The sequence below is a fragment of the Agelaius phoeniceus genome, chromosome Z (genome assembly GCF_051311805.1).
Source record: "Agelaius phoeniceus isolate bAgePho1 chromosome Z, bAgePho1.hap1, whole genome shotgun sequence".
Classification (NCBI taxonomy): domain Eukaryota; kingdom Metazoa; phylum Chordata; class Aves; order Passeriformes; family Icteridae; genus Agelaius; species Agelaius phoeniceus.
The window spans coordinates 87,473,116-87,499,790 of NC_135303.1; the positions used below are offsets into that span (position 1 = coordinate 87,473,116).

The 26,675-nt window shown below is 39.6% G+C and overlaps 1 protein-coding gene across 16 annotated transcripts in view; it reads right to left on the reverse strand.

The window, feature by feature from the left end:
• CELF4 (CUGBP Elav-like family member 4) overlaps positions 1 to 26,675 on the reverse strand; it is a 713,388-nt gene that overhangs the window by 597,524 nt on the left and 89,189 nt on the right. For all 16 annotated transcript variants that reach the window (XR_013180024.1, XR_013180022.1, XM_077171756.1 and 13 more), the window contains exon 2: positions 24,680 to 24,762. Coding sequence is in view for 14 of the 16 variants with exons in the window: in XM_077171756.1 (XP_077027871.1) it covers positions 24,680 to 24,762 (83 nt within the window). In the remaining 2 variants the exon portion in view is untranslated. The remainder of the gene's footprint in view (positions 1 to 24,679; positions 24,763 to 26,675) is intronic.

Genomic DNA, 26,675 nt, shown 5'->3' on the forward strand with positions numbered 1-26,675 from the left:
TGTCAAGATTAGACAATTAACTTTGTCAGAGCACAGGAGAATGCACTGAAACACATTTGCACCAGTGTATAAAGTCTGCAATTCTCACTGGAACTCGTGTGAGTAAATACTCTAGGTCAGAGCCTTGACAGCCTTATTTAGATTTTGCTCACTTAGTGCAGGCTCTGCTCAAGTAAAGACCACATATAATCCAAGGAAAGACTTCAGTTTGGCTCTCTGTTTTGACAGCCTATAAAAGACCGTCTGGAGCACAAGCAGGATCAGCAAAAGTAAGACCTTCCTCATACACAACTCTGTCTGAAACCAGTGCTGTTTTACATGCTAGCCAAAACATGACTGTTCACTGCAGCACATTCTGCAGTGCCCCAGTCAGCCAAGATTTAAAAACATCCAAAATCAAGAAAGGGCTTCAGCCAATTCCCTTTATGGTGAGATGTGGCATCAATAAAATATCCATCAGCAACTCATATCTATGACCAAATGGGCTCTTTCCCTGGGGAGTGGCAGGCCCAGGGAGATTAGCACCTGTCTCTCTTCTGTTTATCACTGGCAGGTGCTTAACTGAAGCAAGATATCGGCTCTGCCATAGCGAACAAAGCTCCCAAAAGATAAGATGGATGTGCTGGGCCACTAAGCTAATGCTTGGTCAGGAAACAGAGCAAATGAGTCTGTTTATCAAAGGTGGCTTTGTGAGCTGATAGGAGGAACATGGTAATTCATTAATATGGGGAGTATTCAGAGTCGATGAACAGTTACTAGGAGAAAGCCTTCTGCAGCACAAACAAAAGAAATCTACTGGTCCTGCAAAACCTGGGGACCTTGGTAACTGTACAACATAAGGAGCAGGCTGGCACAAGCTGGCTCTATTCAAGGTAATCCCTGGGCTGAAAGATTAGGGGATGCCAGGGCAGAGCCCTCTCTGCTCTGGAGGCTGTCTGGCCACATTCATGCAGCACCTTTGCTGACAAGCTTCCCCAGATGGCACTGCTTGTAGCTTAACTCCATCAGCCGGATACAGCAAATGGTAAATCAGCATTTGCAAGTAGAACACCTAGGTCTCATGTGAAAGCTAGAAGAGGATAAGAGCGCAAGGAATGAAAGAGGAAAAAATATTACCCTTCTTTCAATTTTGCTGAAATGTTATCCAGACGTCCACAGGAGCATGTTTCTTCTCTTTAAATTACTGAGCACATAAACACAGCACAGCTCAAAGGTTGCACTCATTCCACCTGAAGCAGAAGTTTAGAACTGTGGTGCTGCTTCCTGTGCCACTGAAGTCTCCAAATCTTCCAAATTCGAAGACTTTGTGAAAATATTAACTCACAAACACTGAAAAACTTGCCTAAATATGAGAATGGAAATGTATGTCAAAAAGCCTCACCCAAAATGTTGATGTCTAATATTTTTGTAGAAAATGTACAATCCTTTCACATAGTAAAATAAGTAGGTGCCATTTGTTCTTCCTAGTTAAGGAAAAAATAGTTCCTTATGAATTTGTTTAATGTAAATAAGCCCTCTATTTGTCTTTAATAAATTCATACATTATTAGAAAATCCTTTATACAAGAAGACCCACTGAGCTATATCATCTCATTTTAAAAGATTTCCTGTTGGTGGAAAACAAAGCAGCCACCTGCAAGGGCCTTGTGCTCAAAAGGATTTAAATAAACACACACAGATAATTAGATCGGTTAACCTTGCAAATTAAAACAAGCACATTGCATTATCTCCATTTTATCCTAAAAGAAAATATGAAGTTACCTCAGATAAATAGTTTAATAAAGACAGTGAAGAGCTTATAACAAGCTGCATAATGCTAAATCTTCTAAGCATGTGGGTTAATAGGATGAAAACCTACTTTCTGACTAGCTTCATTTGAGAGACCTGGCTACTGATTTGCCTGGGTCCAGGGGATTAATTCACCCATCATGCTGTCAGAGCAGTTTCACCTGATGTCACTCGGGCAACCTTAGCCTTTGGGTTCCCTCCATTAAGGGAAAAGGAAAGATGGGATGACTGGCCACACTCAACTACTACTCTGCAATGGCTGTGAGAAGAAACCCAAATATTTTACCTTCATTAGGCTGAAGCTAAGGAAGATGAAATACAACCATGATCACAAAGTACCACCAGGGCTGGCCAGAAAAACATTACTCCATTTAATGCACACTTCAAGGCTTTGAAGCTTACTTCTCTCCTGTGAAGAGAGAACTGATATTTTAAGGGGAGAAATAACACTGTGTATTATCCTGTGTATTATCACTGTGATTAGATGTAATTTTAGAGGAGAATCCTCTACCAGTATCAGAGCAGGTTTACTTACTGATTTGTAATGCCAGATGTCATCAAAACAGGATAAAGGGAACTTGGTCAAATTACTGTTCTGAATCTGAAACACCATCCCACTAAGAAATATACCGAAAGCAATTATTCCAGAAAACATTTCAGTGCTTTCCAGGAGAATAACTTTTGTGTGTTAATTTTTCCATCATCCCTGCTCATTAAATTCGGCATTTTCTTGCGTTTTAAACAAGAGAGGATGCAGTCACAATTTTAACAGTGAACTTGACTGCTCCACAGATCCTGCACACAGGTAATTTCCCATCACAGGCCAGCTGCTCCTCCCTGCTGGAAGATGATAGGTGTTGGTCTTGCAGTCAGGAGCTGCTGCTGTTCTGGCAGTGCTGTCACTTCTGTGGATGGCACCTGTTTTCATAAGCAAGACTGCTAGCTTCTCAAAAATGTTTGGTGAAAATCTGTTCTTTTTAAAGAGATTTTAAAATTTTAAATTTTAAAGGTTTTCTGGTTTTGGTGTATATATATATATATATATCTATATATATATATATATAAATAAAGAGTTGCAGTGAATGCCATTCAAGCACCAGGGACAAACAAGTCTGTTGGCTGCAACAGTGCCAATTTTTTTGCCTCAGTTTTAACACCAAATCACGACTGTTGAAGATTCAGAAACAAGGCCCTCTGCGAGGGAAGTTCAGAGATCTAGAGAGGTATAAGGTGGTGCCCCAAACAAAATAAATTAAAAAGTTTAGAGTGAGCGCTTGCTGCTATACCACCTAATCTGATGTGCTGTGTCATGTGGGTCACAGAGGTTTTTTAAAGATATTGCAAGCCCTAGCAGAAATTGGTACCTACAGAAGTAAACTTTATTGAAGTAAACTGAGAACTGAATGGACATAGGGATAAACTGATTTTTTTGTTGTGTTGTTCAGGGTGTGTTTAGGTTGCATAAGCCAGAGTCTCAGCTTTTTCTTCAGCCTCATTTCTGTACACATAATGAAATTTCTAAGTCAAGGCTTGATTACCCACTGCCCTTGGTTACCAAATCATTCTGGTTAGCCCAGAAAACAAGCCCAAATTTGCATCTGCTGCTCTGTAGACAAATCCCCTGGGCTAGCAGAGGAGAAGGTCATGGCATTGGGAGTGCATCCCTTAATGCCACAGGCTGTACTATGCAGCCCTGTAAATAAACCCTGTAAGTAAACACAAGGTTTGGGTAGCAAGGCTATCCCTTCTGCGCTTTGCTTGTCTTAACTTAAACATTAAGAAGAAGAACTTAAGAACTTAAACATTAAGAAAAAAAAAAAAACTGAAACCAAGAAAATTCAACATCAAGATAATTAAAAAAATTTAAAAAAAATAAAAAACCCCCAAAAAAACTCAAACAAAACACCCCCCCCACAAAAAAAAAAAAGAAAAAAAAACCAAACCAAAACAAATTAAAAAAAAAAAAAAACCAAAAACAGAAAAACCCAAAGCAAACCAAAAAGATGGAAAATAATCTGGCTGCTTCAATGCTACAGAACAGCTCTTCCCTCATCTATTTTACACCCCCAGCTTTCTGCTGCTGATCCAACACACCCGAGTTTCATTTCAGAAAGTGAAGCTGCTAAGCAGCTACCAAATGACCTTTGGCTCTTGGATGAGTATTTATGGCAGGCAACACATACATCAACAACAACAAAAAGTTTCCCCAGTAACGAAAATGTTTCTGCCAGCAATGAATCTTTTACAAGCTTGCAAGATGTATCAAGAGTCTAATAATCAGATTAAAATCACATCAAACTATGTTGGGAAGTCAAGGTGAAGGCCTTTGGATTGTTCTCATGAATAGCCCTATCCAGACCTACCAGGTGATGATAAATTCAGGTTTTTGCTTGGTTGGTGTTTTTCAAATTTATTTTAAGGGCTTACAGTTTTTAAAAGCCAAGAGGTGGGAAAACTCTTGGAGTTTTAGCAGTTCTTGCCAGCATCTGACAATAGTGAAATGGTTAAGGGAAAAAAAAAATTAAATTTCTCCTATGCAGGGAGAGCAGGTGACTGGACAATAAATACTTGATCTTTCTATGCCACTTTGCAAAAGAGTTCAGGAACTTTGTCTTCCTTTTGTGGGTGAAAGCCCAAAACTCAGAGAAGCAAAATTTTGCCCAATATAATCTATATTTCCAATAGTTAACTTGTTAACGTTCCAGACTGTGGTTGGCATTTCCTCCAAGGATCACTGGGAAGCAAATTCATGGATGGGTTTTCTGTTTCTATCTAGTTCAGAACAAGAATGGCCAGCTTTATTTTGCCAAGCACAAGAAGAAGTGCTGAAGTTCCATTGCTTTATTTCCATCTCCCATGGACTGCTTCCCTGAAAGTCTGGCTTGAATATTTCCTTTCCAGATATACAGCATCCTATGTATAAGTGCTTGAAATAAATACTATGTCCAGAGTGCTCCCTGACTTTTCCTCCCCACAGAGGGCCACCTGGAAAATACAGCCCAGCAATGACAAAAGAAACAATGTCATCTGTCAAGGTGAGCTATTAGGTGTGGGAACTGGAATCCAAAATGTTAATAACTGCTCTGGAGATGTAAAGAACAGTGATCCAGGAAAGTGTGGTACCAAAGGCAAGCAGCTTCTAGCCATACTGGCTAAGATGAGCATCTGAGCTGTAAAACCCTCCTGAGCTCATAACAGCAGTGCCACAGTCACCTGGGCATCTCCCTGCACTACAGGGGCAGTAATCTTGCTTTCAGGCTCAGATTAATCAGGTTTTTTACAAATCAGCAATTCAAGTAACTTCAACCACCCATCTGATTGTTCTCAAAGACAGTTTGGGAATATTCAGGTGAGACTGAAAACGGGCAAGAGTCTCCTTCACCCTGTCCACTCTGTTTTCTAGAGGACGACTGACTGTACCATGAAGGTTCATGCATCAGGTCTCTCTACACTATAAAACACCAAAGAACTATGAGAAAAAGACAGTGAGAATAGACTTAGGAAATACCAGGATGGCCTTGAATGTCTATAAGGATGCCTACAGCTAACCTAAAATACCAAATCCCAGGGAGAGAGTTTTTGAAATAGGGAAGGGTTAATATCTGGATAAAGGGGCTGAGATCAGTGAGCTCACAGAAAAACACTGCAATACCAGAATATTGCTCCCACTTTAGCTTCATCTAAAAGTCAAATCACATGACTGCATTTTCCAGTTTAACTTGCACGTCTGCCACTACCAAGCCAGCCTCTGAGAATTGTATTCACCTACTCACTGCAGAACTCCCACTAGCTTCCCAGTATAAGAAAAACAACATCCTTGGAAATAAAAGAGCTCTACCATCAGCTTACTGAGCCCTGTTCCACCTCCTCCCACACATACTGGGAATGGACATAATGGATAGCTCGCATGAAAAGAGAGGTTTATCATGTCCTTGACTTAGCTCCACTTTCTGGGAATCCAGATGAAGACTTTTCCCTGGTTCCAACTGAGAGCAGAACAAAACAGATACTGAACACATATATAAGAAAAATCTACCCACATACTGACAGAAAATCCAATCAACTTCATCCCTTCCCCCACTACTAACTTGGGTTCTCTGCACTGAAATGAGTCATTTGTAATTGACTAATTCTCAGAGAGAGAGATCAAAACCAGCCGCAGACAAAGCCTGAAGAGCCTCCTGATTGTCTTCCCTTTGGAATAGTAAAACTGTGCTTTAATTCCAACTTCAGAAAGACTCTGTTTTTTCCACACAACCTCTTAAAATTGTGGCCTTCCCAGGATGACATCAAACAAACACCAGTGGGGCTTCACCACATGGAAAGGCGACCTCTGGCACACACGTCAGCAGCCAGCAGAAATGTGAGTGCACACCCTGGCCATATGCTACTGGGAGTCTCATCCTCCTGTAGTGGATCCCACAGGCTCCAACATGGTCCCCCAGACCACTGTGTTCATGCCCAAGGTGGGCATTGAGTGTGGCCCTGAGTCACCTGAAGGTCTGGCTGGGTGCCCCAAAAGCCAAACATCAGAGGGTGTTGAGCTTGTGAGGTCCCCAGGATGAGGTGAGAGATGAGGAATCTGACTCCATGTTCTCAGAAGGCTGATTTATTATTTTATGATATGATATGATATTCTATTGTATTAAAGAATACTATACTAAAACTATACTAAAGAATGCAGGAAGGATACAGACAGAAGGCTTAACAAGAATGAATAATAAAAACTCATGAGTGACTCCTCAGAGTCCAGCACTGCTGATGGTGATTGGTCATTAAGTAAAAACAATTCACATGAAACCAATCAAACATTGACAGCTGGTAAAAAATCTCCAGACCACATTCCAAACCAGCAAACACAGGAGAAGCAATCAGATCATTATTGTTTTCATTCTTCTCTGAGGCTTCTCAGCTTCCCAGGAGAAGAAATCCTGGCAAAGAGATTTTTCAGAAAATATGTCAGTGACAACAGGGTAGTTGACACAGCCCAGCACTCTGAGCTTCACCAGGAAATTGGCAACTGGTAGGAAAGATGCTTCAGCAGCCTCAGTTGTGCAGAGCAGGATTAGGCCTGGAAAGATTTGCCTGTGGTAATGAATAAGGGTGTAGGGAAAGCTGAAAGTGCCTCCTGCCCTTTGAGGACTGTGCCAAACTGGTCCATTCTGGGTCATAATCTAGACAGCTTAATGTAACCAATCTCTTCCTTTTAGTGTCTTCCCCTTCCTCAGTGAGAGTTGTTTCAGCCCCTCTCGATGTTTTCCAGTTTAGCAAGGGCCCCCCTTTTCTTTTAAATCACTTTAAGACCTTCTTTGGGTTATCTTTCATAAATTTAAATTTTAATGAGAATTACACCAGTATTTTCATTTAAATGAAGCTGTTTTCATTACATGAAATTGCTTCAGTGTACTTTTGTATAATGCTCATTTTCACAGAGAATCTGAAAAACTATGAGTGCATTCCTTTAAAAAAAAAGGTAAAATTTTAACTCCATTTAACCATTCCATATTTCCCATAACACAGTTTTCCTAGGTTTCCATTTGAATTTATTTCTTTGAGGGTAGGTAAGTCAATGAAATTATCCTCCAGAGGTGGAGAGTTGCACTTGGAATGGATTTGAATATTTGTTAGATTTTCAATGAACTTGTTGGAGTCCACATCAAATCTCTCTGTACCTCCCATGTATTACTCACATTTCCTCATATTAGAGTGCACATGTACACGCTATGATTTGTTTTGTGTAACCATTTCCTGCCTTGTGGAGGCTTGAAATTTCACTCCAGTGTGTGAATTCTTAATTATTTTGCCGATTCTTATTATTTTTTATTTATTCTGTGATGCTTCTCATGCAACTGAGTTACCACATCAGTTATCTGCAATGACCAGCAGGGATATTTCTTGCGAAGGAAAATTAAACATCACTTTACTGTGTGAGGAAAGAATTTGAAGGAATTAACTGTGGCAGACAAAGGCACACTGCATCTCACTTGAGTATGTGATGATTAGAGGACTTTCTCTCCTGATTGTCTCATCCAAACCAATACACAAAGAAACTCTTCAGGGGGAAACGAGAACCTCCTCTCTTCAGACAAGACAGAAAATGCACTCTATGCAGCAAGGAAATTAGCACCTATTTACCCTGCATGCACTCCAGAAAAGAGGCCCTTGAGGCAAGCCAGCGAGTGTGTGATCCCATAATGGATAATCACAGACTGGTGTGGGTTCGTGTTCTTGCTTCCTGACAAACTGTTTTTCAGAGCATACGTTCTACATTTTTCAGGTCTTCTGAGGACCTGTGAGCCAGCTACTTGTACCCTAAGAAGAGTGTATGCTCAAAATTAGAGAAGAAATATCAACTAGGAATGAAACCTAGACTCTCCTGGTAAATAAACAGACCCTGATGAAGTGAGCATCAAGGGAGAATTTCTAATTTTCTTCTTGAAAGCAATATGTTTCATCTGTATGCCACTTATAAGTAAGTGCTTTTTTCCATCTCTGTGATTCAGGATGAACCAGAACAGTTACAAACCCAGTAACGTTATAAGTAAACAGTAACATTCCTGAACTTAATTATTAAGAAGAGCTTTCTACTGATTGATTTTTTAATAATAGAATGCAAATTATGGACTATGAAGATTATTTGTTCAGAAATATTAATCAACAATTATTTTCTCTAGCAAAAATATAGATTTTTCTTCCATTAATGTGGAAAGGGGTATTATTTATTGTTTACATTCTTTACTTTTCCATTTTTCTAACTGTATAGAAAGTGGCAAAGAAAATATGTTGTTGGGATTTTTTTTCCCAAGGTTCGAGCAGAATTGTCTTTTGAAAATAATTTAAAAGGGATTTTTATCAAATGGTCTGAAAAATAAAACACAACAAAACCCTAAGTTGTGCAGTGAAGAGTGTTCTCAGAGTACTGGAGACTAAAGGGAACCTCTGCAAATGGGATTTGCAAAATTAGTATTTGCATTCAATTTTCAGCATCTACGTCACTTAAATTTTCAGAGAGCTTTTCAGAAGCCCCAAGAGATAGAATACAAAAGATACAAGCTAGTCAGAAAACTGTACATTAATACTTATATTTTCACTTCATCTCCTTTGAAGGTCTGCTTGAAGTTGTGCAAAGACAGGACTCATAGGAAATACTTGCCCATAGTAACTAGTATCCTGTATGGAAACCCATTTATCCAACTTTCAAACCATACTCTGGACCCACCTGTCCCTTCAAACATCAAAGGTTGTATTGAAGGGATATTTGAACAGGAAAGACCTTATTGGGAAGTGGGGACCACAAGATATTAAAAATTACCATCAGAATGACGTAAGAAACACTCAGGCAAGTGTCTGAGCCCTCTCTCTTTCTTGCTTTTTACATTGGATATGTCCATCCTTTGTTAAAGGTCTCTGTCTGCTGCTTGATACAACAAATAAAGCGTACGGCATGGGAATATTAAATCCCTCCCCAAAGTTTCAAGAAAGCCCTTCTCCCTTTTCTTCCAGGGTTTTATTTTCCCCCTCCCGCTCTGCCTGAAGAACTGGGGGGGAAGGGCAGGAGAGATTTCCGTGTGAAATCAAAAGGTACCCTTGAATCAAGTCTGATAGGCTGCTGAAAATTCAGCACAGAAACGTGTTTCTGTCAGTGAAAGACCTTGTTTGTTACCGTAAGGATTGTATGCAGCACGTTGTTTGATCCTGAGAGGACTTTGATCTATGCTAGCACCTAAAATATAGCAAAGGATGTCACTAAGCTTTGGAAAAAGAAGGGAAAGGAGAAACAGGAAGGGAGGGAAAGTGCAGGTGTGTGGTGCCAAAGCAGGTGACACTGAATTATTGATGTATTGGTCAAGTGAAAGTGGTTTTGTACAGAGGAGAGCCAGGTATTGCACTTCTGGGGGGAGCTAGATTTTGTTGTCTACCCCAGAAAACACTAATCAGGGACAGAAAAGGTCCAGCAGAGCATATCAGAGCAACTTTGGGCATTAAATTCAGAGCAAATAATTCCTTTACCTACATGATCTGTTTTCTAAGTCTTTTCTGAGGTATGAGTGAATGAAATCCATCTCCCCTCCTTCTTGTATCACCAGAATTGGAAGTGGTTTGATTGAGCATCAGTGTTGAAAGTATTCTGAACCACTACAAATGTGCTAACAAAAAAAAAAGATGGTTATACAAAGGTACTCCTGAGCCACCACACTGCTGTGGGTGCTGATCCAGAACTATCAAGGAGAGATGTATGAGGCATTTAAGGCCAAGGGCCATCTCTGGATGTGAACAGGTCAGAGGTGGGTGCAGGTCTCTGATAGCACATGAATTTTCTGGTGTTGGTGGACAGTGTAGAGAAATAGCATGAAATCTCATTGCTAATCTCACTGCTAACAAAGCAGGCTGAACACATATTAACACAATTAAAACACATACAGGTGTCTGATGTCTATGTACCTGTGAGCAGCATGGGAGACCTTAAGCAAAAACCACTGAAAGGAAGTTGCCTAGAACCATCTCTTTCATATGCCAATGTGTGATTTCCTCATCTGTCCCCAGGACACTGGTTCATTCACAAAAACAATCCCAACATACATCTTGTGCTTAAAAACAACAAGATGAACCTGAAATTCCCCTTGACAAAAGCAATGTTTTTCTGCAATTCACACCCACGGAAGTGGAGAGGAGACATGATCAAGGAAGACAATGGATGCACCATTTTTCCCTGTGCTTATTGATGCTGGAGCATCCTGGATGGGTTTTGCTCCCTGCTAGCCATTTCCCCTTTCTGTGCCCTTTGGTGAGATGTGGTGGAACATGATAGGCATCTTGTATTATGTCTTGGAGAGATGCAGAGAGGAGAGAAGTGAGGAATACTTAATACGATGCAGAGGTTCACTGCAGTGACAATGGTCTCTATTATTCTTGACATGACCCTAATGCAAGCACAGGGCTGTTTGTAGGATGCCTCTTTTTATCGACAAGTGTATCTGACCCAAATTTTATCACAGATGTCAAATACAGTATGGACAAGTGCAGCATGAGTCTAAGAGAAATTCTCCTTTCTTAAAATAAATATATAAAAATAAAGCACTAGTAAGAATGTCACTCTTTCCTTATTTATTTTCAGGTCAATCATGAGAAAGAGAAGAGAGGCAACCCCCTTCTGAAAGGCAAGAATCATCCTGAGCCATCAACTTATATCGGAAGAAAGCTTTTCCCTCCCAACAGTTATCATCCTTTGTCAGCATCACAGGAGTGTCTAGGACACTGTAGGCAAAAGCAGGAGTTGTCACTGCTAAGCACTGTACACAAACACAGATGCATATGAAAGGAAAAATACTTTTCTGGAGGACTCTAAATGCCTACCAATCAAAGAGATAGCACTGGGGGAAGGTTAATTAGCTCCATTTCATAGTTAGGATATCAAGGCAAAGGTGGGTTTGTTGAATTCTGTTACGTAGGCAAGAACTGAATCTAGAGTTTGGAAACACTGGTTCTAGTTCAGCCCTCAAAACTGCTCTTTATCGTTGGTATTTCTCTCTTCACTACCTCAGGGAGGATAAATGTGACCAGTTTGTACAGAGGCAACTGAGGAGCTGCCGACATCTTAATGAAACCTGAGGTCATGTGCAGCAAACTCCATCTGTGTGCCTGGTCCCCTCTCGTCACTGCATGTCAAAAACCTTAAAATCATCTTTAAAAACCTTAAATTCATCTTTAAATCATCCAGGTCCAGTATCGTGCCTCAAAGAATCACACCAAAATATTCATCCACTCAAAAGAAAGTCCTTAGCATTTCCAGAAAATTACATAGCAATTTCTATAAAAATGGAGGGAGAGGAGGAGAAAATAAAGGAAGCATATGTGCAAATATCTTCAAATAGTCAAGGATCAGGGGAGTAGGAAATTTAACTGGGGAGGGCAGAGAAAAGCCAGTGTCTGTTCACTTTTTAGTTTGAATTAGGTAATGCAGGGATTTGTATCAGGGAAGCTACGTATGTCAAGCAAATGTCATGCCTGCCTGTTTGGGTTGATTTCTGCTTTTCTGGCCTTTTCATTTGAGCAAGAATTTTCTATCAGATCCAAAACTCAGTCTTCACATAAATGCATGATCAAATCCACTATGATCCCTCAAATGAAAAGGTCTTGAATTGACATTTTCTAGAGAAAATACTTTCATTAAAAATAATTTAAAAAAGAAACCATACAAAAACTCTACCCTACAAACAAACAAACCCCTCCCCCAACCCTAAACTAACCAACAAAAAAAAAAAACCCATAATGCCCTAGCAAAGGTCTTATGCATTATCAAGCATGCTGTCTAGGTGAAGACAAAACATACAAAAGAAGAAAAAGAAAAGAGAAAAGAGGAGAAGCCAGATCATGAGATGACAGACACTAGTGGACCTCTCAGTCAATACAGCAGTACTGCCTTCCTCTAGATATGCAGAATTGTTATATAAGCACAGCATTTGGGGATGAGATAGACTTCTTAACGAGAAATTAGAGTTTTGAGTTTTATGTATTTCAGTCAAAGGAGAAATGTTACAAAGTGTTCATTCTGGAAATTTTCCTGTTTTCACAGATTGAGAAACAATATTAGGATGGAAAAACGTACTTATATGGTAACTCACACTCCAGGTTCAAAGAGTAAATCCAGGTTTTAAGAACTGAATGAACAAGTGATTTTAAATCTGCATGATAGATACTATGGTCTCCATTGTTTTGGATTTCTGCATGTCACTGACATGGCTACTGCTTCAGAAACTAAGTGCTCTCACAGAAAACCAGTTTTCTTTAAGGGAGACAAGAAAAAAATTGGAGGATAGCTTCTGCAAAAGTGGTAGTGGACACAAAGGAAAGAAATAGACGTGCATGCAGTAGGAAGTAGCTGCACACTGATGTGATCTGTGACTGGATGGTTGTGCAATGTCTAAATGCTGAATGGTGTTAGTTGTTAACTGTTGTTTTAACTTTAATTTTATTGAACCAAAGGCTCCATGACTAGAGCCATTGGAGAAAAAGCTTCAACTAATTGGCTTTTAAACAAGTTTTTCTGGGGAATTGTTTTGGGTACACAGGATATCAGAAAGAGAGTGATTTAAACCTAAACATATTTCTAGGGCAAAAAATATTCTGTCAAGGAGTAAACACTTTAAAACTTTTTAAAACTTGTTTTTAACAATATTGAGTCCATTTGGTACAGTTCTGATTTTATCCAAGTTGACTTAAGTGCTTTAAAAGTGAAGTAAGGAAAAAGGATCATTCACTTCGATTAAAAGGGCATTAGGCTAGGTTTCAAAAAGCCACAAGGTAGCATATCATCTTAGTCAAAGTTCAAGGTTAGAGCTGATATTAAAAAGCAAGGCAAGTGAAATCAAGAGGGTTGCTGTTAAACTTGGCTCTTGTAATGGTGTCGGCTTCTGTTCAGAATTCTCTTGGCCTCTGGACAAGATACTGCAATTCAATAACAGCTAGCAGAGACTTTCTAGGACTCTCAAGGATGTTTTCTGAGTTTCAAATGGAGAGACCTCCAGTGGCTCTGATCTGTATCATCAGGCCACCTCAGAGAGGTGCAAGACTTCAAGTGACATCTTAGGAGCAGTGCTGGCTGGCTGGATGGGCTATGAATAACCATAATAACAACGATTATAAAAAGAGTTTGCACATCAGAGCGAAATAGTGACTCTTCAGCTATCTGCATGGGAAGGTATGATTAATAACTACAGAGGCTTAGCGTAACCTCCTCAGATAACGAGTGAGGTGGCCTTCTACAAGCCCTGATTATCCTCTTCTAATGGGCTTCATATATTGTGTAAACTAATAACCAAGGCCTAAGCAAGGCACACTCCAGGGTCTGCAGGAAAAACACTCGGCCCAAGTGTGATTAAGTTGGTGAAAATTGCCCAGCAACACAGTGTGGTCTGCTTGAGGAGAGGGGGGATCAGGAGCAGGGAACGAGAAGCAATGTATCCTGAAAAGAAATGAAGCAGAAACTAGCACAAATCTGCCTTTTAATGTCGATATGCTGGTATAAATCTCTTGGCTTTCAACCAGGATTGCTGTGAGTTTTCAGCTGGAATTGGTGGAAAGGCAGGGCACAGCCACAAGGTGTTTAATACCAAGAAAGAGAAGCACCTGTAATGAGGAGATCTGATTGCAGTTCTATTCAGAAAGTCAGCAGCAATGAGAGATCTGAAGGGTAACTCAAGTTGTCAGTCAGTGTTTCAGTGCTGGAGAGTGAAGAGGTGCTCATAGAAAGCTGAAGTCCTTAAAGTGAGTGAGTTCAACAATACAACCCTGGCCCAGGGAAAAAAAAAAACATTAAAAAAAAATAAAATAGAAAAAAAAAAAGACCTTCCAGCTCCCTTGGCTGTATCTCTAAAGTGCAAGCACAGCTGAAGGGACTCAGCTGTATAGGGCATCTAAAGAAAGAGGACAAGATTCTCATTTGAGCTGCACTGATGTAAAGAAGCTTAAACTCTGCAAGAGCCTATGGAGTTACTCTGAATTTACATCCAGCCAACAAGAGTACTGAATGGCAGCCCCTCCCTCACTGAGAAACATAATTCTTAGCTGCACAATGAATATCACATTAGATTATCCAAACTGAAATAATTGTAAATACTAGATTTATCTGGACTCATTTGTGCTGTCTGCTTAATTGTTGCACTTCACTCAACAAGGACAATGAAATTAGTTTGGACAGGCTCACTTTAAAAGCATTATCATTGTGCTGTGGCAGGTTGGATTCAGAGTACTGGTAGAAAAGGTTTAAGGCTTAACTGACAAAAAAATGAAATAGGAATACATAGCAATATTCATAAATTTGGGACCTCCACTGGGACATGAGACACTGTCTTTGAAGAGTGTCACATCTGTACTCTTTGTAGTGCATCCACATTTGCAGAGCTGTAGGTTCCAAAAAAAACCCGTACAAAGCCCTCAAATATCAGCATTTTCTCAGGCTTCCCTCAGAAGCTCTGTGCTTGTTGAATGCTAGCAACACATGCCCAACATGCCCAGGAGTGTCTCAGCCTCTCCTCTCCCAGGTGAAAGCGTGAGTCACGTCAAGCAATGTGAGGATGCAGTGGCAGAAAAAACAAGGTGGGAGCAGCAGGCTGCTACCAACAAAACAGGTACCCTGAAAGGTTAGAAAGGTTCACCCTCTGTACATCCCACTCCCTTCCCCTGTGCAGGATAAACACAGGCAGAGAAATCAATCCCCAGTTGCTCTGAGGAAGAACACAATATGTACAACCCTCTCCTGGGTGTCGTGTTTCTCTTGGGCAGCATGAGTATGCATGAAAAGCTCATACACACTAAGCCTCATAATTTCAAGAGACATGAGGTTTAGGACAAGCCAGCTCTGCAGTCTATATACATGTGGCATCCCAAAACTTGTGGAAATGTTCAGTAAGCTGAGTCTCTCCCTTTGTCTGGAGAAAATACATGCTCTCCCAGGCAGAAGTAGTTGGGAAGCACAGTGTTCCTCCTCAGCAGCTGTAATCTCAACTCATTTCACCAAGCAGGCATTACGGGAATGCAGGGTAATGTTTCCAGCAAATCTACAAAGGAGATAAGAGATGGCAAGGACAGACGTGCAGGGTGAGATGGGATGGAGGAGAAAAGGAGAAAATGATGCTTGGCCAGACAGCAGACATTAGCGTGACTTCATTGAGAAAGGACACTACAAAACAGCCGAAAAGACAGAAGCAGCACCTCAAATGTTTACCAAGGAAAATCTCTACAGTAAGCTAGCCATAAATAAAAAGACCAAGAAAAACTGATTCCAGTTTTACCACCTTGAAAACAAAGTGCTCTTCCACTGATCAAAGCTGTAAATGAAATCAGAAACTCACGCCAGCATGTCTTATCAGTTACATATTTACCGTGCAAAGTCAATATAGTAGCATAGAAATTACTGAGCCATTCTAAGAACAAGAGAAAAATAAATTTTCTCCATCTGTTTGAAGGAACAACCTGAGCTTGGAATGGATTAGTTATAGCTGGACAGAACTTGCTCTGCCAAAACCTGCCTACAAAGCTAGTGATCAAAACACTCATTTTTTGCAACATGTCAAAGAAAATATGCACTAGAAAGAAGCAGAGGATTTTAGGATTGTAGTATACCATACCTAAGGGGAAAGTAAAAGAACAACTTCATTCTAGCACTAGAAGATTCATTTGGTGCTGAAAATGAATGCATATCAAGGTCAAAATATGTTACAGAAATCAAAGAAATTTGAATGCATGTTTTTACAAGAAATTGTATTTTAACAAACTTTTTTTTTAAAGGAGTGGCATGGTGGGAAGGGGAGGGGAAAAAAGGTATGGGACACAAGATATAAGAAGTTCCCATTAAAGAGAGAAATGGGAAATGCACATTTCTTCTTTGAAAAATAGGTTAGGCTTAATTTTGTCCTTGTACTTACAGAAACTAATCAGAGAGATTTGACATTGCTGGGAACCTGCCAAGTGCAGCAGCTCATACATGCGGGGCCACTGTAAGTCTCTCACTGCAGCTTACTCAAAAGAGCAAAATCACTTCAGATACCTGCTCGCCTCAACTGATAGTGCAATCTCATGGTCAGTCACTCCCCACCACTTTCTCCCTGCCAGAGACAGAGCGCAGCAAGGGAAGGGAAGCACAGTAGCTAAATGGGTTACATCACGTCAAGTCCTATCAGAAGTTACCCGTGAGCGGAGAGATGGGACAGTTCCTGCCACTCCCAAAAGCATTCCAGCTCAGATAGTTCTTTAAAAGGTGTCCTTAACCTAAAGAACAGTTTTAAGTTTAATGCACAAATCATGCTCTTAGATTATTTAATGTAGGGAACACGGCTTATTTTTTAAAGGATCTGCAGCCAGTGGATGGATTTCACATGGTAAGGCTGGCAGGCTGTCTACTCTGCAACTGAAATGTTTTCAACAAGCATAGATGTTCTTAACCTACATAGCATAAGTAGCACTACCAGAAATAGTGTTTCAGGAAAGATTCAAGTCCTTACTGTAGAACTGCCCACCAAGAATTACAGTCATGGCATGCAGTTACTCCACAGCATTCAAGTCCATGTTTTCGTGTTTTCATTGATATTACATAGACTATTTAAGTTAAATTAGATCAAGACACAGGTATGTGTGTTTCAAAGATAATGATTTTGGTGGCAGAGATACACATCTGATCCATCACTCTTGTGCATGGCCTTCAGCCTTTGTATTAAAAAAAAAAATAAAAAGGAATTATTGTATTGTCACTGAGTATCTGAAGGATTTTAAGGGATGTATACACTGCATGAAAAACATCAGGCAGACAATGCTCACACCAGCATAGGCTATGACTGGTACAGCTTGTAAAGCTGTAGTATAGGTGGGCACATCACCCCAGGAAGAAATCCAAATCACACAATTATACAGAATCTTATACTAAGTGCTTTTCTAGAAACTTACAGTGGCCTTGCGGATCGCAAGCAGCACAGACTTTGTAGTGCAAATATAGGAAGTGGGTGTTTATGGGGAGGTTAGCCTATGAACCATGACTCCTGAGCTAGGTAATGTCTCACTCTATGACTGAAAAAATGAAAAGTTAAAGGGTGCCTGTCCTCTTCCTCTGTTTCTCTGTGACTGGGAATGTGGGATGAGGAATGAAGGTTTACTGCTTGCAAGCTATTCCTGGGAGTATCCCATCATTGCCAAATCAGCAGGGTGATGCAACTGGCAATTCAAGTACTCAGGGTTCATTAGTATCTAATGAACACTGTTGAAACACCAAGGCATCAACCATCCTTAATTCTTACAGTTTGGGGCTGGGACCTCTCTGTAGCAAAAGGGCTGTGGGAGCTATTGAAGGGCCCAGCAGGTGTCAGGGATGCTCAGTGTTTTGTGAGATCATGCATTCGCATGCAAAGATTCTTGGTAAAAATATGTTTCCCCATTTAGAGCTACGGTACTTTTCACGATGACATCATTTCAGCAGTGACAAATATAGCTGAGTCTGCTCTTTCCTACGCCATATAAATCCCTTGACCTCAATCAGATCATTGCTGATTTACACTTGTGTAAATGAAGTCAGAATCCAGCCCATGGTATTCACAAATGTAGGCCAGAGTAAGCATTACTCACAGACAAGAGACAACCCTTCAGAGGAAGGAAAAAAGATCATTTTCATGCAAATATACTTAATAATAAGGAACAAGAGTTCGAAATAAGAGTATGAATGAAATGCAATCAAGAACTGCTCTGAGATCAGATTTGCTTCTAACTTTATGATGCTGCATCAGCTGCTCTTACAGCAGCTTAAGCCCAAAATTTGACCTACCTGAAACTTGTTATACATAATTTTTCATCAGGGATCTGTGAGCTGACTCAATCTCTGAGCTTGGCTTTGAAGGTAGCTGGAGGTGCTCAGCTACTTGCAGGGTCTAAAAAAATTTGTTCGCTGTGTTCTAAGAAAATGAAAACTTTTTTTTCCCTGATATCCAGCTTTGCCCTCAAATTGTTGCACATTATCTATTTATTTATGCATAAACAGTGGCATTATGGTTTGGAGAATAGAGGTCCTTTGATGGGAGGTAAGCTTGACTAGCCTATGGGAGTTTACTGCTATGCATGTAAATGAGGACATACATACAAATATGCAGAACAGACAAGTGAAAATATACAGCATCTCTTTAAAATGAAATACTTTGATTGCTCCAATCACAAGAAGTTGTAAAACTACCCTGAAGAATTAACAGCCTCAGTACATGCTAACTACATCCATCATAAATTCGTCTTTAGTTTCTGTTATCATATCACTGTCTCTTGGGACCCCCAGTCCTGTCATCATTTGCCCTTTATAATTTATTCAGCTTGTACTTGCCTGAATCCTTTCTACTTATCATTCATCTTTACAGTTGTACATAAAATTAGATTGATCCTCCTATGGCAGACACGTCAGAGGGAAAAGTTGTCATTGAATAACACATAAAGCAAATGAAGGTCCAGCAAAAGCATTTGTTGAATAACTTGAAAATCATCCTCTGAGATCCAAAAGGTGTCAAATTAAAAAGACAAGGCAATGCTACCTTGATGATTTTTTTTTCTTGCACATCATTTTTCAATTGCCACCAAATCTCAGACGCGACTGGAAAGCCTTTTTCCCATTTTGCATCTCAGGCTGAGTGTGGTTAGCCACCACAAAGGTGATGAATACACCAGTCTCAGCTGAGATAACAGTGTGCATCCAACACACTGGCTCTGTCAGGATGCTGGCACTGTGCTCTTTCTCTGCAAAGCTCTTTGGACTGGGTAGCAGAGAGAGAGTTTACTTTGTATTCTAGAGGCTGCCTTGTAGGGATACAGAAGCCAATCTTTAACTAGTGAAATGGAACTTTAATGTTTACCAAGCAGATAGGACCCAGGTGTTTCATCTCATCTGGTGAACAGAGCAGCACTGTCAAACTACAGGGGTTTTTAGCAAATGGAAAGTGCCTATAGCTTCCTCTTCCTCTCCTCTGCCCTGCTTTATCCAAAGCAAGGTTCAAAAGTACTTTTTCTGCCTGGTCACTCAGAAGGAGGAAACAAGGGGTAAAAAAATAAATATCACTTTAAGCATGACATTGACATCCAAAAATCTTAAAGGGAGAATTTCTGGAGAATTTCTGAAGGACTGTTTTCTTTGTTTTGTTTTTTGGGGTTTTTTTTTCTCTTTTTCTTTTTCTTTTTTTTTTTTCCCAAGTCTCTTACCTCAAATCTGGTTTTATTCCTTTTCATCTTCATTTTTAACTTCAGAAAACAGACATGTTTCTCCCAAGGGAACAATTAAATGTGTTTTCTTTCAAAATCTAAAGGGCATGGTGAGCAAGCTGTGTGTTCAGCAGGCTACTTTAATCAATGGAACCCATCCAGCCTACCACTGCTGACCAAATTGCAATTTACATCAGTAGAGAAAAACTTTTGAAATGGGAAGTTGTGGGAATATAATACCATTTTTGGCACAACACAGCATGCAGGGTGATATGTGGTTTAATGGTTTTCTAACAAGCTTTTGGAAAAAGCTTTGAAACATTAAAAAAAAAAAAAGACAATAAGAGAGCAAAATTTCAAGGCCTGCTTAAGCAGTGAAATCCATGCTATATGTGCAGGACTTCTGAAGTCCACATCACTCTTATGTCTCATTTAAGCCTTATGACATGGATTTAAGAGAGGCCAGACCTTGCAAGGTACCCTCCCCCCTCTCCTCCATGTTCAGGTGTCTTTCCTCACATATACATAAAAATTTAAATGAGGTAAGACCAGTAATGTTGGAAAAACCTTTTTTATTAAAACAAACAAACAAACAAAAATCCCAACAAAACTCCTCTCACCTACATTTGGGTGTCTTTCCTCACATATACATAAAAATTTAAGTCAGGTAAAACTAGTAATGTTGGAAAAACCTTTTATATTAAAACAAACAAACAAACAATCCCTCAACAAAACAAAACAAAGAAACAAAACCTCACAAAACAAAAACAAACAAACAAACAAAATAAAACCCCAAACTGTTGGCACCTGAAATAAGATGGAGAGTTTTTGTTTCTTTAAAAAATGGGTTTAATATGAGTTTTATAAGCTCACCTGTCTTCTAGTCTTAAAGAGGCATATTTTTGCATATGATGAATAAAACAGAATGCATTTTTTTCTAGATGGCAAGAAGAGACAAAGAATATCAGAACAGTTAGGGAGAAAACTAATTATGTTTCGCACTGAGAAATTTAGCATACCAGGAGTACCACTGGTCTCTTTCAAGAGGAATAGATACAGTAAGAAAACCCAGCCTATTTCCCAGACTGAACAAGCCCTGCAGATTGCTGAGGTTAACAGTTTCGTACATACTTAATTTCATAGTTATTCTTTGCAAGTCTTACAGGAAAGTTTTAACATTATGCAAAGAGACAGTGCCTCCAACCAAGTGTACATGGACTGTTCACTCCCATTGCCTGAGAGAGCCACAAAGAACTAGGGGAAGAAAAATGCTGCTGTGCTTATCATACAAGAGCTCAGTTTATTTGTGCTATAAATAAAAGTAGATCTTGATAGCGTAATTACATTTCTCAGCATTATCCTCTGCCATTCACTTGAGAAAGAAAAAAGAAAGGGGAGAAAAAGTTCGCTTCACTATAATTTGTAATCAAAATGACTACACTTAAAACATAATTTTATTTCCCCGATTTCATTTCCTGTGGAGCTTTGTGGGGCAAATAGATAATATTATACAAAATCTGCTGGCAGATATAATTCTCCCATACGTTGCACTGTCATTGTCTAGATCATTTTACCCCCCTAGCTTTCCTCAGGACCATGACCTGTGGTTTGATATTGCATTTTATCATTGTGGGATATATCAGCATCAGAAATCCCAGGGGTGAGCCAACTTTTAACTTCTCTAATTTCTCTCTTCTGCTCCCCCAAATTACTCTCCCTTGCCTTAATTCGCTTTTTATAATGCGAGTTTAAAAAAAAAAAGAAAAAAAAAAGGTAGTTTCCCACTATGAAGGATTAGCACAGATTATGGTGAACAGTGTTAATTATAGGTGAGGAAAAAGAATAGTGCATCTCTCCAATCTGTTCTTGATTTCCCCCGTGTCTGTCTGTCTGGTAATAAGCCTCCTTTAATCTGGCAGTCCCCTTGGTGAAATCAGCGCCATGGACAGCAATATTGATTGCTTCTGAGAAACCATCACAGCTGCTCAACCAAATTACCTTTGATATGTGACCTTTAATGTAATTACTGCAACATCAAAGCATTTCTATAAATTATTAAAGAACTAATATACTTCATCATCCAGCCACTCTATTATATGTAAAATAAACAATCACAAGTAAACACTAGAATTTGAATTGTCCGACAATCACAAAGTGCTCTTTACATGCTGTGCCACATTAACCTTCCATTTTAGGCAAAACAATTTCAAACTCTCCAAATAACCTAATTTACTCATTCAGATGAAGAAGATTCAAATGATAGTCTTATGTTTTACATTCCAATCCAGTTGCTTCAAAATATGTATCAAGTTTCCTTCCCACCCAAAAACAAAGTGCCATAAAGACTTTATTAATCAACACATACCTGCTTGGAAGTCTTTTGATTATTCCACAAGATGAGTTTATGTCCTACATATAACATAGAAATATGTTTCACATATTTCTGTCATTGTACAAAGCACATCCAGAAAGTAATTACTGTAAAATATGTGCATGTAGCCACTCCACTAAAAACAAAGTGATACATAGCTAAGAGGCAAGGCATCTGAATCTGGACAAAACCTCCTCACGCCTCACCATTTCCATACATTACCATTCATGTGCATATTATTAAAAATTACTCAGTTCTGTGTTTTACAATGCAAAGAATACGAACAGCAATATTGCAAGAGCAGGTAAGTGTACAGTTTACTGGGGAATGGGAAAGAATGGCTTAGTCTAGTCTATTTATTTTTTCCTATACCATGCCTGTTAATTGTTTTTGATGCCTCCTCAGTCGAGCTGTTTGTGTCACAGACAGTGGAGTGTCAAGAGAAGGTGTTATATATGTCTCATTTTGAACTTATGTGAATAAGGACTTAGACCTCTGACCCTAAAATTGCCTCTTATTTTATGGTGATGAACTATGGTTGATATTTTTGGTGCATGTTATCAAGAACAGTCAGGTAAGTCATAAATAATTCTCTGCTACTCAGATAGGAACCATAAAACAGTATCCAGGCATGATACTTTATCAAGAGACAAGACTGGTTTCCTTAAATAAACTACAGTGACATCATTCAGAGGATGAGTTCAGAAACTTGGCAGAAAGCTGCATGAAGAGGGTTTGCTGGTGGAAAGTAAACCTTTATCCTGAGACAAATAGAACTGGAAATGAAAGGGATGGGAAAATCAGTGTTCAGAACTCTAAGAAACCTGGTTGCTCTTTTAGACAGAGGATTCACTGCTCTCAGCTCAATGAGATCTTGATGTGTCTCTTGAAAGTGTGTAAAGAAATTTAAAAAAAAAAAGCCTTCTAGAGGCAGTGTGGCCAGTATGGAACATATGTAAGAGAAATTGCACGAGCCAAGGAAGAAATTGTTTCCCTGTAGTCTAGAATTAGTTGGTGCAGCCTTAGAAGGAAGTCTCAATCCTAATGCAAAAGCTGGTTGAATTCTACCACTGTCCAAGAAAACAGTTTTGACTTTAAGACTTTTGTGATTTGAAGTCTCTAACACAGAGATTGAGAATCAGAACGGTGAACATATAAGGAACTTAGGGGAAAAAAAATCCTAAATCATCACTTGCCCTCCCTCTCCAACACCTGAGTCCTCAATCTCACTGACCCACTGTGTTCTTGAAGACATTATCATCATACAATTTCAGGATAAGATTTTAAACTCACAGAGAAGATAGAGTTCCATAAAGTGAATGATCTCCTCCTAATGAGAAGTGCAAGCAGTCTCAGTGGAAAATCTGGAATTTCAGTTATTCTTTTTTAAATACACAACACCCTATTCATCACATCTCTAGTTTAGATAAATATGTATTTTATTTCAAGCATATTTCAGAAAATTTCAGTTAAAATGTTACCTGAAACACCCCTATTCAACATATTCTCGATCTCTTTTTTTTTTCTATCCAGTTTTATCATTCAGGAAAGAGAGAAGCAAAAAGAAAATATTGGAAGGGGGAGGAGGAAGAAAAACTGAAATCCCCTCCCAAGACTGAAGTTACTTTCAATCTGCTGCTAAGGAGTTTCTGGAAAAAAAATAATTCAGAGGGAGTTGTCAGCTGACAGAAATATTTTTAGGCAATGAAGTATGTATATATTTGCATAAGGTATGGCCTTTTAAGCAAAGATAGATGTAGATGAGCAAGTGCGTGGGCATCTCCATACTGGCAAGGTGGCTTAGAGATAGGTAAATAGACCCAGGATGATGGAAACAAGCAGAGCAGAATCAACACTTTCCTCAGAACACAGAGCAAGGGATGTGTCTTAGATCTGGTGGAAAGGTAGGTTATTGCTACACAGCAATCAATCATTCAGCACCAGCTAATAAAGACAGACTTTTGGATAGATTTCCTCTCAGTTTAGATGCAGCCTGGAGCCCTCAGAAGCCCACTCTTAGTTATGTGGTCACTGGCTCCTGGTTATTGTGAAACCAGCTTCATTCCAGCTGCAGGAGCACTTGGCTGCTCCCAATCCACGCACTCTGGCTGAATCTAAATAGTCTCTCCCTCCCCCGGGTAACCACTTAGCTAGAAACCCATCCCAGCAGGGCAGGTCTTCCCCACATAATGCTGATTCTATTTTTAGTTCTGCTTGTGTTGTCTGAACCTTAGATCTTGCTCATGTGAATAATTTTCCTCATTATCTTGTGTGCGTCTTTCCTCTCTCTCTCTTTTCTCCTTGTCTCACCGCCTTTCCAATCTGCTACAGCTGCTTGAATACTAAAGTAACTGAGTCAAACCACTTTGTCATCAGGAATATGTTTTCATTCTGTGATAACTCAATAATGTGATCTGTTTCTTGATTTCTTGCTGCCAAACCTTGCTTCAGAGAAGAAAAGTAGTGAGAGGAAGCACCTGGTGAGGACAACTAACATTCTGTAGTGGTCAGAATCCTAAAGAAGCTCTCAGCTGAGTTAGGCTGGTAGAATCCAGTCCGTAACCAGTTGATTTCTGTTTTCCTGACTCCCAGTAAAGGCAAAAAGCCTTTAGTTTTGTGCATGGGAACCATTTGGTTGGGTTGGTGGTATCTTGGTTTTATTAGCACAATGCAAATACTGAATCATCCAAACAAACGGAGACTCTCTGCTTCCAAACATGAGATGAGAACACCATATGTAACCCGTTTCTTAGATTTAAAAGAAAAGAAAAAAAAAAAAAAGGAAATGTTATCAGTCTGGACTCACCCCTGGCAGTGTCTTCTGTTCATGCAGTGCGCTCTGGGCCTTTAGAGCAGACTCCCTTTCGCAGTATGTTAGGAAGGCACAGCCTGCAAAGAGCAAGAAAAACCTCTGTAAGAGCACTATTTCAGAGAAGATCCTTCTGAAATTGAGAAATAGAGCAAGCCACTTTCCGGCCATCATCCCATTCCCAGTAAACCAATCATAAAATTCCCTCCTTAGTGTGTCAGTAGTAAAAGTCAAGAAATGAAGCTATCAAAGCTTCCTCTGAGCCCTGGCGGAAAGTGAGCAACAGTGTACCTGTGAGTGCTTATTTTTCCTTGAAGACATGCTTATGTTTCAGCCACAGAATGCTGCACAGGATTAGGGATCTCAAAGGTCCCACAGGATGGCCAGGTGGGGCATGAGATCCCACCCCTGCTCCAGCAGGAACAAGACCCTTGCTGCCGTATGCTGAAAGGTCTCACACCTTTCTTTCCTACCAGGTGCTTTAAGCAAAGGGCATACAAGGACTTGGAACTTCCTACTGCAGAGGAAAATTTCTATTGTTTAGCCTGACCTGCACCAAAAACTCGTTGCTCTTTTTGCATCACACCATAAATCCACCTCCCCACTCTGGCTGCTGCAAGGACTCAGTGGCTTCCAGTAACAAACACAACCATGCCAAAGCCCAAACAATCACTACAAAACATCCCTGACCCACAGATCACTTGAACTTCAGAGATACACCAATGGGTTACATCTTTGATTCTTCCAAAGATTAATTTATCAACTACAAAGCCTAAAGCCCTGTCAAAGTAGAACCCTCCTGTGTTTTTGTTCCCCACCTCTATGCTTCCCTTCCCATAAAAATGTTGCAATATCTTACTCCATTTGTGTGTCTGATGTGATCAAATTATTTCTTCTTACTGCAGTATACTGAAAACCTGCCAGTTCCTGCAGCAAAAAATATGCTTGTTATGCAGAAGACATTTTCTCTGAAATTACTACAGAATGTCTCCAGCTCCTTGAAATGGAGGTATCATATCTTTCAAGGTTCAGGCATCACGTCCCTCAAACTGAGAATGTCTTTCAAGAGTAGCACAAGTACAGAGAGGCTACCAAAGAAACAAAGAGGTCCCATAACCTCATCTTGACCCACCCACCCTCTCCCCAAGAATATATAAAGTATGTAGCAGGTGAGTAAACAGTAGACTGTAAACTTCTTTTTAATTGCCACTGTGAGCATTTTGTCTCTGCAATGTTCAGTTTTTTCCAAATTTTTTCCTTAGAGAATATCACTGAAGAAATACACACTTTTACATGCTTTTGATAGATTAGTGCATTAAAGAAAATAGGATTTTTTTCTATAAATTTACATTTTTTTATCAAAGATTGTCCTGTGGAAGTCACCATACTCCTCTCACAATGAAGCTATGATATGGCATGAAAAAGAATAAAAAGAACAATTTTTCACAATTTCTTGTCCTGTATTAGTTTCTGGAGGTCTTCTTACTTTCTGTTTATTCAAATCAATCACATTTATTATGTCTCAATAACTGAGATTCAGATGCAGAAGCTAACAGTCAAAAAAGGAGACTGAACATCATCAAAAGTTTGCATACTTGGAATTATTTTGATTTGTTCCCTTCTAACTTTAAATTGATGAGTTTTCAGTTAGTCTGTATCCACCAAAGAAGAGGAAGAAACTTCCTCTGGCAAAGTGTTTACAGCTAGCAGAAATAATGGATTGGAAAGGATCCTTAAAAGTCACCCATAGCCTGATAATCAAATGGGAAACTATGCTTAAATTTAATTTCAGTGCTAAATCACAGGCTGAGAGCTCTCTGTTTACTAGATACAATAAGAAAGTCTCCCTTTAGCAGCAGACGTGGAGCAGCTGATACAGTCTAATTAGGCACATCATAGCACACTGTTATAGAGATAAACTATGCAGTGTAAAGCTCTCATAATGATAGCTATATTTTTCTCCTCATTGTGATTGCCATGATGACAGTTCAGG